We start from the raw sequence: 16,608 nt of genomic DNA, 5'->3' as shown, positions 1-16,608 counted from the left end.
TCTTGAATTTTCTTTTTAAAAAGTTAAACATACATAAGAAAAATGGAGGTCTTGGGGTACAGAATTCATATTTTTAAGCACTTAATACGCAGCTTTCCAATTCCATCCAGCAGACATATGAGTTCTGATAATGTGTTAGGCACAGCAGCAGATAATCAATACCTTTCACTTACATTATTTCTATTGATCGTTACTTCACCACAAGAGAGGGGGGTTCTTGTTTCTATTTTAAAAATAATGGAGTTCAAAAAGTTAAATAAGTGACAGGATAGGGTTTGAACCTTGATCTCCCTGATTCCTAATACTATGCCATAATTATTCTATGCTGCCTTTATACAAGCAAAGTCTTTTTCAGTTTGTTTACCAGAAGAGAGATAACCCTGGCCCTGGAAACTCCTCTGAAACTCATTTTAAACTCCATTAACAAGATAGCCAACAAAATGGTTTTGCTTGTTTTCATATAGGTATATGGCCATTATTGATCCCTTGAAGCCCAGACTGTCTGCCACTGCAACCAAGATTGTCATTGGAGGCATTTGGATTGTAGCATTTCTACTTGCCTTCCCTCAGTGTCTTTACTCCAAAACCAAAGTCATGCCGGGCCGTACTCTTTGCTATGTGCAATGGCCAGAAGGTCCCAAACAACATTTCACGTAAGTTAACACTCTATTACAATTTTCAACTAAATGTGTTGAACACGTAATGAACTACAGGTTGGGAGCAACTATTACATAGATAAGCCATAGACATTTCCCTCAAGGGCTCACACATTACTTGGGAAAGAGACACGTAAAAATACTATACTACAATATGATATAGTCAATTCGTTTGTATAAGTTACAAAGGTTTCTAACTGGAAAAATGTGAAGACCTCTATGTGGGGTAGCTCTGGAGAGTTTCTGGAGGAACTGATAAGATCACTGGAAATGAAAGTGCAAAGGAAAGCCAGGTTGTTATCCACTGAGAAATGAGCCAGAAGGGAGGAACTGAAACCCAAAGGTGCAGATTGCTCTTTTAAGAAGCCTGGCTGAAGGGAAAGGAAGTCTTAGTAGGTTCTAGGTTGTGTTCCTTTGTTTTAGCATTAAAGAAACTTAAGCACTAGGTTAGAAAGGAAATAGGAGTGCTATATGATAGAATCTGGTATTTCATAATTTGAACCCACCTTAAGAAAAGCAAATGAAAAAAACATAATTGTTCAATTGTTTGCATTTTGGTTTTTATGCTGACCATTTAAATTTTATTTCAAAAAATTCTTATTTAGTGAACTATTTTTTCCTTTAAAAATAACAAATGATGCAAATACAGTGATCATCTTTTAAAGCAGCCATTTTATCAAACTCTGCTCTACTCAGAGTGCAGATTTTTAAAGAAAAACATTAAGAAGTACTCATTAAAGGAAAAGCAGGCAGCAGTTATTAAACTGAGGACTGCATCTATCCATTATATACTATTAGTAATTCTTAGGTTGTATGATAACAAAATTAATTTAATCAAAATAATAAAATTAAATTATTTGTTGACTTAATTCCCCATTGACTTAGTTAATACTTAATAAGCTATCAGGGTACAGAAATCAAGAAGATTTAAGATTCCCTTTACCAAAACAAAAAACAAAAAAACCCTGGGATTGAGAAGACTAGCATGCCAAGCTCTTTAATTACTTTAAAGCCTTCATAAGATAGTAGAAGCCACCCAAAAGTTTATACAAATTCTAATTTGGCTATTATGTTATTGGTTGCCCTTCTAGTCCTCCCTAATTGCATCCTGATAATTTTTATTGAAAGCTATGAAATCCCAAAATTTAGTTATAATTTATAGTATAATAATTTTGATGTGACTAACACACCTGTATATTATTTACCAAATTTAATGATGCAATCAAATGTACCATGACTTTGGAAAAATGCCAGTGTGACTCAGAGCATCTAGTCACATTTTCTTCATTTAGTTGAAGAATGATTTATTTCAAATATGACTGATGTTGTAGGATATATGTAATAGTTTTACATAGGAGAAAATATGTCAATTCATCAGTTTAATATGTCCCATCTCTTTTCCTCGATTATACATTTAATTAGGTTAGCTCAATGACTACCAAGCAGAGAAAAGGCATTCATCTTGAGCTTCTATGCAAGGGAGAACGTGTGTAGTTTAAATGAGCACTACAGTTCAGCTATAGTTTTCATACACGAAGTAAAGATTGACAAAGATCAACTGGTAGCATCTGGATGACTGTAAGTGACAATAGCATAGTATTGTGATGGGTTTGTGAAATGAGGACTTAGAGAAAATGTGGGAATAATCTTTGGCATGTTCAATTATGACTTAAAATGGAATGAATTCAAAGTCTTACTATTTCATTCCAATACACTCTTCAGCATATATTTTTCTTATTTCTTACAGTTACCATATTATTGTTATTATACTGGTGTACTGTTTCCCTTTGCTCATCATGGGTATCACATACACCATTGTTGGAATCACTCTCTGGGGAGGAGAGATCCCAGGGGACACCTGTGACAAGTATCATGAGCAGCTAAAGGCTAAAAGGAAGGTACTGTTTCATATAATTTATCCAGCATTTGTGTGAAGAGAAGGGAAAAAACCTAGTTACGGCATTTTAATATAATATGATTTGATGCTTGACTCCTACTTTTTTCCTGTTTTTTTTAATCAACTTTTAATTTTACTTTCCTTTTATCTTCTATAAGCCACTGGCCATGTACAATATCAGTCTGGGATATTGTTACTTCCTTACAGAAAGACTTTTTATTACCTTTTGCAGAGTATTCTTAATCATACCACGTGAAACTTCTGAAATTTCACTGTAGGAGTCCCAGTGGATTGTATTTCTGCAGCTCTAGCTATCTTTGTCCTTTATTGAACAGAATGCCTCTGATGTACTATATAGTCTTTCAGAAGTTTCATTTCTCCCACATGCCGTGGAGCAACTAAGTCTGTGTGCCACAACTACTGAGCCTGTGCTCTAGAGCCCGTGAGCCACAGCTACTGAGCCCGTGTGCCACAACTACTGAAGCCCGTGCACCTTGAGCCTGTGCCCCACAACAAGAGAAGCCACCGCAATGAGAAGCCCGCACACCACAATAAAGAGTAGCCCCCACTCGTCGCAACTATAGAAAGCCTGCACATGGCAATGAAGACTCAACACAGCCAAAAATAAATAAATAAATGTGTTTAAAAAAATGTATATTATCATCCAGGTATAAAACCAACATTTTAGTAGTAGATTTTCTAGGGAAATTAAAGTCAAAAACCATGAAATTATCTTTTTAAGTTTCTGTCATGTATAACACAATATTTCCCCAACAAAGAAAAATAAATATTGTAAGCACTTTTATATAGAAGTTCCTAATTTTTTACCAAGTATTTTTCATTAAGATATTTTGAGAAAAGTTTGTATTTTGGCTGATAAATCAAAGAACACCATTAGAACACACATGCTTTTTATACTTCTGAAATTATATAAATAGTTTAATTCATCAGGATATAATGAAAATTTATCCAACTGGGTATTTCAAAACCCCATTGTCTTAAAGGAAAATAACTAAAATCAAAACAAAGTCAAAAAACACCTAAAATTTATAAAAGATATGAATAATATTATCATGAAATACTTCTAATTGAAGCAGTGAAGTGTAAAGAAGACTAATAGCTGTCCGTTCCCTCTCTCTAACTTCTACCCCACTGGGGATACAACTTGCAATCAGGTGTACCGCCTACCTCTAAGCTTTGCATTGATCGCAAATGTCACTTGCTTTGATTAAATCTTCTTCCTAAGTGGCAGTGGATAGGAATTATTTTGAAAAGCCTAGAAAAGTTTCTGTGTATTCCTTTCTAGTTTGCTACAGTACTTGAGAAGTGGAAGTGTTTATTCCTTTCGAAAAATAAGAAAAGATAGCACTTTAGGAGGAAATATCTGCAGCCCTTTAGTGCGTGGCAATCACTTGAAAAGATTCCTCTATGGATTACCCATTAATATTTCTCATGCTGCAATTACAGGTGCAGGGAAGATTGCAACCAAGTTTACACAATGTGGATTTCTCAAAGGAAAATTAAGTTTAGCATATGAAATCAATAACAAGTGCTACACCATCAACATAGAGAAATTTGTTGCATTTCTATACACTAATAGCAAACTATCAGAAAGAGAAATTAAGAAAACAATAACACTTACAATTGCATCAAAAAGAATAAAATATCTAGGAATAAGCTTAACCAAGGAGGTGAAACACCCGTACACTGAAGACAATGAGACAGTGATGAAAGAAATTGAAGAAGACACAAATAAATGGAAAGATGTTTTGTGTTCATGGATTGGAAGAATTAATATTGTTAAAATGCTCATAGTATCTAAAGACATCTATAGATTCAATGCAATTCCTATCAAAATTCTAATAGTATTTTTCACAGAAATAGAACAAATAATTATAAAATTTGTATGGAACCACATACAAACACTGAATAGCCAAACCAATCTTGAGAAAGAAAAACCAAGCTGAAGTCAGAATGCTTCCTGATTTCAAACTATATTACAGAGCTATAGTAATTAAAACAGTATGGTATTGGCATAAAAACAAACACATTTATCAATGGAACAGAATAGAACCCACACATATATGCTCAAGAAATTTACAACAAAGGAGCCAAGAATATACAATGGGGAAAGGACAGTCTCTTCAATAAATGGTGTTGGGAAAACTGGACAGCAACATATAAAAGAATGAACCTGGACCACTATCTTACAATTCTCAATACTTCAGAACATACTCTTGTGAGAATAGAATCAATTATTGTCGATTTTATAAAATCCCTCTTTATATGGATAGATTAGATTAAATCAAACTCTTCTAGTGGTTTCATAATATGTTTGTTGTGTAAAATTTAGATGTAGCTGAAGTTTATTTATGTAAGTTGTGGAATGAGACTCCAGTATTATTTTCTAGATGTTTTCCTGTTATATCTACCTCCACTTATTGAGTAACCCATCTTTTTCAACACTAACTTAAAATGATACAATTATCATATTCTAAGTTCTCCAATGTGTTTGAGACTCAGTCTCCTTCCTACTCTGTTTTATCTGGCTGTTCATGCATTATCACCATACTGGTTAAATTAATGAAGCTTTATATGTACTTTAATATCTGATAGGGCAACTCTTCACCTCTATTTACTCTTTTTTTCCCAGAATTTTCTCAGTGATTCTTGTTTATTTTTACATATAAAAATTCATAAAATCATTTTGTTTAGTTAAAAATGATTTTTTGTTTATGGAATTAGATTATATTTAAACTTTGAGAGAATTGGAAAATACATATTCAGAGAAATATAGAATGGGTTGATGAATGGATAAACAAATGGCATTCTTTTATGTTACTCTTAGACAATTTAATGTAATGACTGGGAACAGAGACTCTTATTCAGTGTGCCAAGTTCAAATGCTGACTCTGGCACATACCTTGGGGAATATAGCCTATCTGAGCCTCAGAGAGGTTACAATCCCTATAAGCTGAAATGAAAATAATAATAATGCATATACTATGTGGTTGTATAGGGATTAAATGAGGCAATACTTGTTAAGTACTTCAAAAAGTGCCTGGCACATAGAACTGTTCTCAGTAAATTGTACCCATTACTTTAGGCACTTTACTGTGAATATATATGCCAGTACTGTGAAGATAAGAAAACATCATGTGGTAGAATAGTAAAGAGGTATAAAACTGGCCATTTATCTTTTTAAACATAATATTGACCTACATTTTACAGTGAGTCACAGTTTCTAAATAACTCTCACATGAATATTATTTAATTCTCACAGTATCTACGTGATTTTTTCTTGTTTTACATAAAAATGAAATTGAATCTCAAACTCACAAAATTAATATGTACCAGAACTTGGACTTGAATCCTGGACAAAAGTTTTTAGAGTTGAGTTCTTTTAGAGAACTTGCTCAAAGGACCAGTTTTCAGAAGGATACGTTACGTCTGAGTATTTATATAATATATATATATATGTATATATACATATACATGTATATGTATATACATGTATATACATGTATACATATATATGTATGTGTATATATATATATATATATATATATGTATATTCTCATACATAGACTGTACTAATCTTCACAATATCCCCAGGAGGTAAACCTAGTGGAAACTATTTTCTTCCATTTTTAACAAATCAGGAAACTCAAGCTCTTTTACCTTGCTTAAGTAGTTCTTAATGTAGACTTAAATAGTCTTAACTAGACTGTTTGAATAATTGAAATTTCACTTATCTCAACAACAATATATCATTTAATATCCATTTACAATTCTTCAGTTTATAATTAAACCTCATTTAAAAATAAGTTCAAGTACTGTTAGAGTATACAAAATAATAGAGGAGGAATGAATAAGGTACTTTAAAATTAGGTTAGGTTAAATTAAAATGATGGCTGGTAATGTCCCTAAGAAATGTGGGGCATTTTATCACAGGTAAATTCCCAAATCTGTTGTAGACTACTGAACAAGAGAAGTGCTGTACTCACTATTGTCTCCTCAGTGCGTAGCATAATGATTTCTGGATGGTGAATTAATAAATAATTGAAAGAATAAAGTTTTGTGAATCAGCTGCATTCTCATTTTATACATAAGAAAATGCAGTCATGTGATATGACTTGCTAAAGGTCAAAAATCTTTAAACGGAGAACTAGTTCTGGAAATTAGGCTTCCTGAGTTCCAACCTGATACTCTGCCCCTAGACCCAGTACAGAGAAGAAAGATTTTAGTCTGAATCTTCAGGACAAAGTTCATGTCTTCAGAATTATATTATATCCTCAGGACCAAAAATGAGGTCTACTTATCTATTGCTGAATAAATGAAACTGTTCTTGAAAGTTTTCCATATTTTGTTAAATAAAAATATTTCTTAGCCCTGCCATTAGTAAAATAATATAGGACTCTCCCCATTATAGATTATTGATATAGTATTCCAGTAAACAAAAATTTCATGTTAGTAAAAAGAATTTACACCATGCATATACTTTTGTTTTTACAAGGGTTTTCTATATCAGTTTGCTAGATGTCAACACATGTATTTTGTGATCAATAAATGGGTGTTAATTATTGGTGATAATGATTATATTAATTAAAAAAATTTTTATTGGAGTATAGCTGCTTTACAATGTTGTGTTAGTTTCTGCTGTACAGCAAAGTGAATCAGTTATATATATATACATATATCTACTCTTTTTCAGATTCCCTTCCCATTTAGGTCACCACAGAGCACTGAGTAGAGTTTCCTGTGCTATACAGTAGGTTATCATTACAGCAGGTTGTCCATTTTATATATAGTAGTGTATGTCAATCCCAATCTCACAATTCATCCCACTCCCCTCACCCCCCTTGGTAACCATAAGTTTGATTTCTACATCTGTGACTCTATTTCTGCTTTGCAAATAAGTTTATCTGTACCATTTTTTTAGATTCCACATATAAGCCATATTATGTGATATTTGTCTTTCTCTTTCTGACTTATTTCACTCTGTATGACAATCTCTAGGTCAATCCATGTCACTGCAAATGGCATTATTTCATTCCTTTTTATGGCTGAGTAATATTCCATTGTATATATGTACCACATCTTCTTTATCCATTCCTCTGTTGATGGACATTCAGGTTGTTCCATATCATGGCTATTGTAAATAGTGCTACAGTAAACATTGGGGTGCATGTTTCTTTTTGAATTATGGTTTTCTCTGGGTATATGCCCAGGAGTGGGATTGCTAGGTCATATGGTGGTTCTATTTTTAGTTTTTTTGAGGAACCTCCATACTATTCTCCATAGTGGCGGTACCAATTTACATTCCCACCAACAGTGCAAGAGGGTTCCCTTTTCTCTACACCCTCTCCATCATTCATTATTTGTAGATTTTTTGATGAAGGCCATTCTGACAGGTGTGAGGTGATACCTCATCGTAGTTGTGATTTGTATTTCTCTAGTAATGAGTGATCTTGAGCATCTTTTCATACATTTTTTGACCATCTGTATGTCTTCTTTGGAGAAATGTCTACTTAGATTTTCTGCCCATTGTTTGATTGGGTTGTTTGTTTTTGTGATATTGAGCTTCATGAGCTGTTTGTATATTTTGGAGATTAATCCCTTGTCAGTTACTTCATTTGCAAATATTTTCTCCCATTCTGAGGGTTGTCTTTTCATCTTGTTTATGGTTTCCTTTCTTGTTTATGGTTTCCTTTGTTGTGTAAAAATTTGAAGTTTAATTAGGCCCCATATTTTATTTTTGTTTTTAGTTTCACTACTTAGGAGGTGGATCAAAAAAGATCTTGCTGTGATTTATGTAAAGGAGTGTTCTGGCTATGTTTTCCTCTAAGCGTTTTATAGTATCCAGCCTTACATTTAGGTTTTTAATCCATTTTTAGTTTATTTTTGCATATGGTGTTAGGGAGTGTTCTAATTTCATTTTTTGCACCTAGCTGTCCTGTTTTCCCAGCACCACTTATTGAAGAGACTGTCTTTTCTCAATTGTATATTCTTGCCTCCTTTGTCGTGGATTAGGTATTCATAGGTGTGTGGGTTTATCTCTGGACTTTCTATCCTGTTCCATTGATCTATATTTCTGTTTTTGTGCAAGTATCATACTGTTTTAATTACTGTAGCTTTGTAGTGTAGTCTGAAGTCAGGGAGCCTGATTCCTCCAGCTCCATTCTTCTTTTTCAAGATTGCTTTGGCTATTCAGGGTCTTTTGTGTTTCCAAACAAATTGTAATTTTTTTGTTCTAATTCTGTGAAAAATGCCATTGGTAATTTGATACGGATTGTGTGGAATCTGTAGATTGCTTTGGGTAATATAGTCATTTCCACATTATTGATTCTTCCAATCCAAGAACATGGCATATCTCTCCATCTGTTTGTATCATCTTTGATTTCTTTCATCAGTATCTAATAGTTTTCTGAGTACAGTTCTTTTGCCCCTTAGGTAGGTTTATTTCTAGGTATTTTATTCTTATTGATGTGAGGGTAAATGGGATTGTTTCCTTAATTTCTCTTTCTGATCTTTTGTTGTTAGTATATAGTAATAGTAATACAAGAGATTTCTGTGTATAAATTTTGTATCCTACAACTTTACCAAATTCCTTGATGAGCTATAGTATTTTTCTGGTAGCATCTTTAAGATTTTCTATGTATAGTATCATGTCATTTGCAAACAGTGACAGTTTTAGTTCTTATTTTCTAGTTTGGATTCCTTTTATTTCTTTCTCTTCTCTGATAGCCATGGCTAGGACTTACAAAACTATGCCAAATAAAAGTGGTGAGTGGACATCCTTGTCTTGTTCCTGATCTTAGAGGAAATCTTTCAGCTTTTCACCATTGGGTATGATGTTAACTGTAGGGTTGTCACATATGGCCTTTATTATGTTGATGCAGGTTCCCTCTATGCCCACTTTCTGGAGAGTTTTAATCATAAATTGGTGTTAAAAGTTGTCAAAAGCTTTTTCTGCACTTATTAAGATGATTATATGGTTTTTATTCTTCAGTTTGTTAATGTGGTGTATCACATTGATTTGCGTATATTGAAGAATCCTTGCATCCCTGGGATAAATCCCACTTGATCATGGTGTATGATCCTTTAATTGTGTTGTTGGATTCTGTTTGCTAGTATTTTGTTGAGGATTTTTGCATCTATGTTCATCCGTGATATCAGCCTGTTATTTTCTTTTTTTGTGATATCTTTGTCTGTTTTTGGTATCAGGGTGATGGTGGCCTTGTAGAATGAGCTTGGGAGTGTTCCTGCCTCTGCAATATTTGGAAGAGTTTCAGAAGGGTAGGTGTTAACTCTTCTCTAAATGTTTGATAGAATTTGCCTGTGCAGCCGTCTGGTTCTGGGCTTTTGTTTGTTAGACGTTTTTAAATCACACTTTCAATTTGAGTACTTGTGACTGGTCTGTTCATATTTTCTATTTCTTTCTGGTTCAGTCTTGGAAGGTTGTGCCTTTCTAGGAATTTGTCCATTTCTCCATTTATCGGTGTATAGTTGCTTATAATAGTCTCTTATGATCTTTGTATTTCTGTGGTATCCATTGTAATTTCTCCTTTTTCATTTCTAATTTTGATTTGAGACCACTCCCTTTTTTTCTTGATGAGCCTGGCTAAAGATTTATCAATTTTGTTTATCTTCTCAAAAAACCAGCTTTCAGTTTCACTGATCTTTGCTACTGTTTTATTTGTCTGTATTTCATTTATTTCTGCTCTGATCTTTATGATTTCTTTCCTTCTACTAACTTTGGGTTCTCTCCATTCTTCTTTTTCTAGTAGCTTTAGGTATAAGGTTAGGTCGTTTGTTTGAGATTCTTCTTGTTTCTTAAGGTAAGATTGTATTGCTATAAACTTCCCTCTTAGAACGGTTTTTGCTGTGTTGCATAGATCTAGGATCGATGTTTTCATTGTCATTTGTCTCTAGGTATTTTTTTATTTCCTCTTTGATTTCCTCAGTTACCCATTGGTTATTTAATAACATATTGGTTAGCCTTCATGTATTTGTGTTTTTTATAGATTATTTCCTGTAATTGAGTTCTAACCTCACTCAGAGCATTGTGGTCAGACAAAGTGCTTGATATGATTTCAATTTTCTTAAATTTATCAAGGCTTCATCTGTGACCCAAGATGTGATATATCCTGGAGAATATTCCATGTGCACTTGAGAAGAAAGTGTATTCTGCTGCTTTCAAATGGAATGCCCTGTAAATATCATTTAAGTCTATTTGGTCTAATGTGTCATTTAAGGCTATGTTTCCTTATTAATTTTCTGTCTGGATGATCTGTCCATTGGTGTAAGCGGGGTGTTAAAGTCCCCCACTATTATTGTGTTACTGTTGATTTCCCCTTTTACAGCTGTTACCATTTGCCTTATATATTGAGGTGCTCCTATGCTGCATACATAAATATTTACAATTTCATATCTTCTTCTTGGATTGATCCCTTGATCATTATGTAGTGACCTTCCTTGTCTCTTGTATCAGTCTTTATTTTCAAGTCTATTTTGTCTGATATGAATATTGCTACTCTGGCTTTCTTTTGATTTCCATTTGCATGGAATATCTTTTTCCATCTCTTCACTTTCAGTCTGTATGTATCCCTAGGTCTGAAGTGGGTTTCTTGTAGACAGCCTATATAGGGCCTTGTTTTTGTATCCATTCAGTCAGTCTAAGTCTTTTGGTTTGAGCATTTAATCCATTTACATTTAAGGTAATTATTGATATGTAGTTCTATTGCTAATTTCTTAATTGTTTTGGGTTTGTTTTTGTAGGTGTTTTTTCTTCCTTTCCTCTTTTGTTCTCTTCGCTTGTGATCTGATGACCATCTTTAGTGTTGTGTTTAGGCTGCTTTTTCTTTTTTGTGTGTGTATCTATTGTAGTTTTTTGGTTTGTGTTTTCCATGAGGTTTTGATAAAGCAGTCTATATATATACAAGGTTGTTTTAAGTTGCTGGTCTCTTCGTTTCAAATGCAATTCCCATTTCCAACTTCTCTTCTCACTGTTGCTGATTTTAATATTATATTTTTTATGGATGATTTCCTGCCTTTACTCTATGTTTGCCTTTACCAGTTAGCCTTCCCATTTGTGATTTTCTTGTTTCTAGTTGTGGTCTCTTTGAATTTTTTTTTTCCCTGCCTAGAGAACTTCCTTTGGCATTTGTTGTAGGGCTGGTTTGGTGGTGCTGAATTCTCTTAGCTTTTGCTCGTCTGTAAAGCTTTTGATTTCTCCATTGAATCTGAATGACAGCCTTGCTGTGTAGAGTGTTCTTGGTTGTATGTTTTTCCCTTTCATTACATTAAACATATCATGACACTCCCTCCCGGCTTGCAGAGTCTGTGCCGAAAAGTCATCTGATAACCTTATGGGGATTCCCTTGTATGTGATTTGTTGCTTTCCCTTGTTGTTTTTAATATTTTTTCTTTGCATTTAATTTTTGTTAGTTTGATGAATATGTATCTTGGCATGTTCCTTCTTGGGTTTATCCTGTATGGGACTCTGTGCCTCCTGGACTTGGGTGACTATTTCCTTTTCCACATTAGGGAAGTTTTTGACTATAATCTCTTCAAATATTTTCCCAGGCCCTTTCTCTTTCTCTTCTTCTTCTGGGACTGCTGTAATTCAAATGTTCTTGTGTTTGATGTTGTCGCATAGGTCTCTGAGACTGTCCTGTTTTCTTTATTCTGCTCCATGGCAGTGATTTCCACCATTTTGTCTTCCAGCTCACTTATCCATTCTTCTGCTTCAGTTATTCTGCTATTGATTCTTTCTAGAGTATTTTTCATTTCAGTTATTGCATTGTTCATCTCTGTTTGTTTGTTCTTTAGTTCTTCTAGGTCTTCATTAAACATTTGTTGCATCTTCTCAATCCATGCCTCCATTCTTTTTCCGAGATCTTGGATCATCTTTACTATCATTATTCTGAATTCTTTTTCAGGTTGATTGACTATCTCCTCTTCGTTTAGTTGTTCTGTAGGTTTTTATCTTGCTCCTTCATCTGCAACTGATTTCTCTGTCAACTCATTTTGTCTAACTTTTTGTGTTTATGGTATCTTTTCCACAGCCTGCAGGATCACAGTTCCTCTTGCTTCTGGTTTCTGCCCCCTGGTGGGTAAGCTGGATATTGAACTGGGCCTCCCCTTTGCTCTGTGGTTGTCACTGCCCTGTCAGGGGTATGGTGTGCTCCCTAGTTGTTGAAGTAGAGGCCCTGAGATATGCTTCTTAGCTGTGTTTCTGATCTGTGATGCAAGGTAGGCAGGATTGAAGTACTCCCACTGGGAGAGAATCCTCTGAGTATTCCTCCTCTGGGGTTGTTCAGCTGTGAGTGTGCTCTGTTGTGTCCCCTTTTCATGCTTTGTGCAGGCTCATAAAGTACACTGTTGTTGGCACTGCTGTCAGTCCCACCTTAACCTTGGGTATGCTGGCAGATGGTCCTGGTGACTCACAGGTGTTGTTTTCACCAGGCCACCAGTGCAGATCTACTGAGGTCAGGTTCCAGGACTGCAGTAGTCATGCACCTGGACCTGCTGTGGGAGCTATTGAGGCAGCTCAGACTCTGGCCTGGCACAACACCTGCATGTACATGCCCACAAAGCCCACAGCTACTAAAGCCAGACCTGTCTCAGTTGCAGGAACACTTGTTGTCTATTCAGATGTTCCACAGGCACTGAATTTAGGAAGTCACCAGTGGAGGTGTAACTGCGGTTTGCATAGCCATGAAGAGAGATTTCAGCTCTTCTTCCTTAGTTGTACAGCCCCTCGATGTATATACTTCTCATTGTAAAATTCCAAATTCCCTTAACATCAATCTGTGCTGAAAAAAAATGCCTCCTTTCTTTCATGGAGGAAAATAACACTTCAGTGTTTTGCAAAACTAACTTTATCAACATCAAATATAAACTGCCTGGTCAAGAAAATAATTAATAGAGAGGTTAAGTTAAGAGAATGATGGATAGCAGGGAGTATACTCTTAGGCTTAAGTGGTGCATATCTCCAAAACCGATTTACTAGCCCAGCAAATATTTCCACGAGCCTCCCATTCTACCCCAGGCCCTCAGCTGGTAACATCAGCTGAAAATATTTTTCCTAAAAACAAAAATCCTTTCTAAAATGCAAAGAATACATGAATAATCTCTTTCTTGACAGCTAGGACACAGGGGTTGATACAGTCAAGGGCTTCCTGGCACCAAGGAGGATTTCTGCTCTGCTATAAAGACGCAAGTTTCCTGGCAAGTGAGACAGCTCTTTAATGAGGGTAGTGTTCCTCTCCACTTTATTCTAACAGGCTTAACCTTAAACAGAAAGAAAACCGAGGAAACTGTTTTTCTGTTTGTTCGTCTTGAACATTTTACTCCTTTATCTCATCCCCAGTTGGCTGTTTGCTTTTGAGAGCCCTTCTATTTCCCCTTTCCCCTTTACTCCTCTTTCTTCATTCCTGCCTTAAAGGAGACAGTTCCTTTTGAAATTATTTTGCTGTTCCATCTTTACACAGTCTTTGCAACAAGGGACAGTGCAGTCCTTAAAAGTGCCTAGAATGACACCTGTCTGCCCCCCACATAGTGCTCTATAAGTGATTCTGACTCTTGATTTTGTATGATAGCTAGTTCCCGATAGCCTACTGTTTTCATTTACCATTATTCATATGACCCAGATTTTAAGTAACTTCATATATATCACTTTTTTTCATTTTCATGTATCCTGAATGACAAATGTAAATTTTGCTGAGGATTTTGTACATTAGCCCAAAGGGAGAATTTGCCTCTCAGAACATAAATCTCTTTTGGCATTTCTTTACAAGTCAGCTCCCAGGCAATTGTATGTGTCTCTCTCTCCCTCTTCACCTTTCCTTCTTGCAGCCTCTACTTGATCCATTTCTCTGCCTCAGAAAGCCTATTCACCCATTATTTTTCAAGACAAATTCAGCACAGTTCCTATTATCCAAACTGTAGCAAAGATCCTATGATTCAAATAATTCCAAACTTGCAATCCCCACCTACATCCGTTACCCTTCTCAGCAAACACAATATTCTCCATAGACCCAATTTCACTCTCCTTCAAGTCAGGAGAGGATTATAAATAGAAAACTAATGTTGTTGTTGTTGTTATTGTTGTTTCTGTCACACCAGGTTGCACATGAACTCTTTATGCATGTGATTCTAATTACTTGCTCCAAGTCTTTTCAGATGTCTTTCTGCTACTGTTTTCATTTTTATTTCACTTCTGAAAAGATTTCAGAGAGACCTTCACCTCTACTACTTTGCTTAAGTAGTAGATTCCCCAAAGGACTATGATTCTCTGTACTTCTATGTGCTTCATGCAGTGTATTTCCAAACTTATGGATTTTTAAAATTATTTGTATTTCTCCCAAATCTGTTTTTAACCTGTTTTTATTTGGAAATATTTAGATCAGTGAAATAATATACTGTAAATAGTTCTTACCTTTGGACTCTCAGATATTAGCGTCAGATTATTTCTGCCTTATTATTTCATCATTCTCCAACATGATCTGAAATGAAAATTATAAAAAGTCTCTGAAATAGAAATTCCTAAAGCCTTTTTCCACGGCCACCTAAGCCCAGATGAAAAGAATGATTTTCACTGACACCTTAAAGGAACACATACATGCCTTACATATTAAATCTGTAAAGGAAAAAAGCATCCTAAAAGAACTGAAAACAATGGACAGAATAGTAGTTGCAAAACCAAGGGAATAGGAACTCCAGTAATAATTAGAATAAACAACAGGTCCTTCAAATGCTACCCATGCTGATTAAAAAGCAGAAGATCAAGTATTAGATAATAGTTCCCTTCATACACAGTGCCTCAAGGAAATTGAAAACTAATGACTGGTGACAATAAGTTTGTATGCCACATTTAATCCAGTTTGAACAAGAGAGAGTGTTCAATTTTAGACAAGGCTTCATGGAGAACTAGAAGACACTTTTTCTTTCACTTGACTGAGAATACAAGCCAGATCTCCATCATTACAATACCTGGAACATTACAATCTAACTTCTGGACATAAGATTTCATGAGGCATCTCCTGGAACATTTCATTATCAGACCACATATTTTCACTAGGAAGTATTCAGTACAGTGAGCACGAACTCCAGTGTTTTGAGGCAATAAATAAATCAGCTTACATTTACTTAAGGATCATCGGTAATACAATGAATGGGAGATCCTAGGCCTTACAATTCCATTTCTATTGCTCTCTTATCTTTTTCCTATAAGATATCTGAGAATTTAGGCAGCTTTGAGCACATGATTCAAAGGTAAAGGTGTATACCCATACCTTCTTCAAGTCTCATAGCCTGAGATGGGAGGCATAGTTCAGGGACATTTTGCTGTAATGATCTAATTTCTTAATGTATATAAGGCATATCAATGGCTACTCTGTTATATTCTGTGATAACAAACCAAAAAATTTTGTTATAAGCAAAAGGGACTATTTTCCAGACATGAATTTATTAATGGTATTTTAAAATTTTAGAGGAAAGTCACAGAATCTCTGTCTTTGGGTGATTTAACAGTACAGATCAGATTCTCATTTCTCTGAAATGGATCAGTTTTTTCATACAACTAAAGTACCAAGTTATATTAGTTGAGCGGGAAAAAGCTTATAGCTTTATTTATATTAACTTTAAGTAGTAGGAGAGAGAATTAATCTATTCATTTTGAATCCTTTATCCAAGAAAATTGTAGGTATATTCCAATTTGAGAGCAGGTAGATCTAGCAAATGACCTCACAACATTCCCAACGATCATTTTTCCCTACGATTCATTTTGATTAAAACTTTAGTATGCACTTCATTTTATTTTTGTAAGTGTGATTCCCTAAAGCTGATGAATATCCTTCCCCAGTCACGTTGATACTGGTCTCTTCCAGGTCTGATTGTTCCTTACAACTGAGCTCCATGTTTTCACAACAACACAGCTCTTCTGCAGTATTATATTTGGATTCACTTCAATGCGGGGATGGGGGTTCAAGTGGCCACAGACTGCTGACTAGGCTCACTGTCTGCACACCTCATCCAGCTACTGCTATC

General features: G+C 35.0%; 1 protein-coding gene across 1 annotated transcript in view; it reads left to right on the top strand.

Moving 5' to 3' along the window:
• The window catches only part of TACR3 (tachykinin receptor 3), a 61,046-nt gene that overhangs the window by 23,311 nt on the left and 21,127 nt on the right, over positions 1 to 16,608 (top strand). The window contains exons 2-3 of the mRNA XM_004269618.2: positions 465 to 653; positions 2,404 to 2,554. Coding sequence (XP_004269666.2) covers positions 465 to 653; positions 2,404 to 2,554 — 340 coding nt within the window. The remainder of the gene's footprint in view (positions 1 to 464; positions 654 to 2,403; positions 2,555 to 16,608) is intronic.

The sequence above is a fragment of the Orcinus orca genome, chromosome 4, assembly GCF_937001465.1.
Source record: "Orcinus orca chromosome 4, mOrcOrc1.1, whole genome shotgun sequence".
NCBI classification, from domain to species: Eukaryota; Metazoa; Chordata; class Mammalia; order Artiodactyla; family Delphinidae; genus Orcinus; species Orcinus orca.
This window is presented reverse-complemented; position numbering and strand designations above follow the sequence as displayed.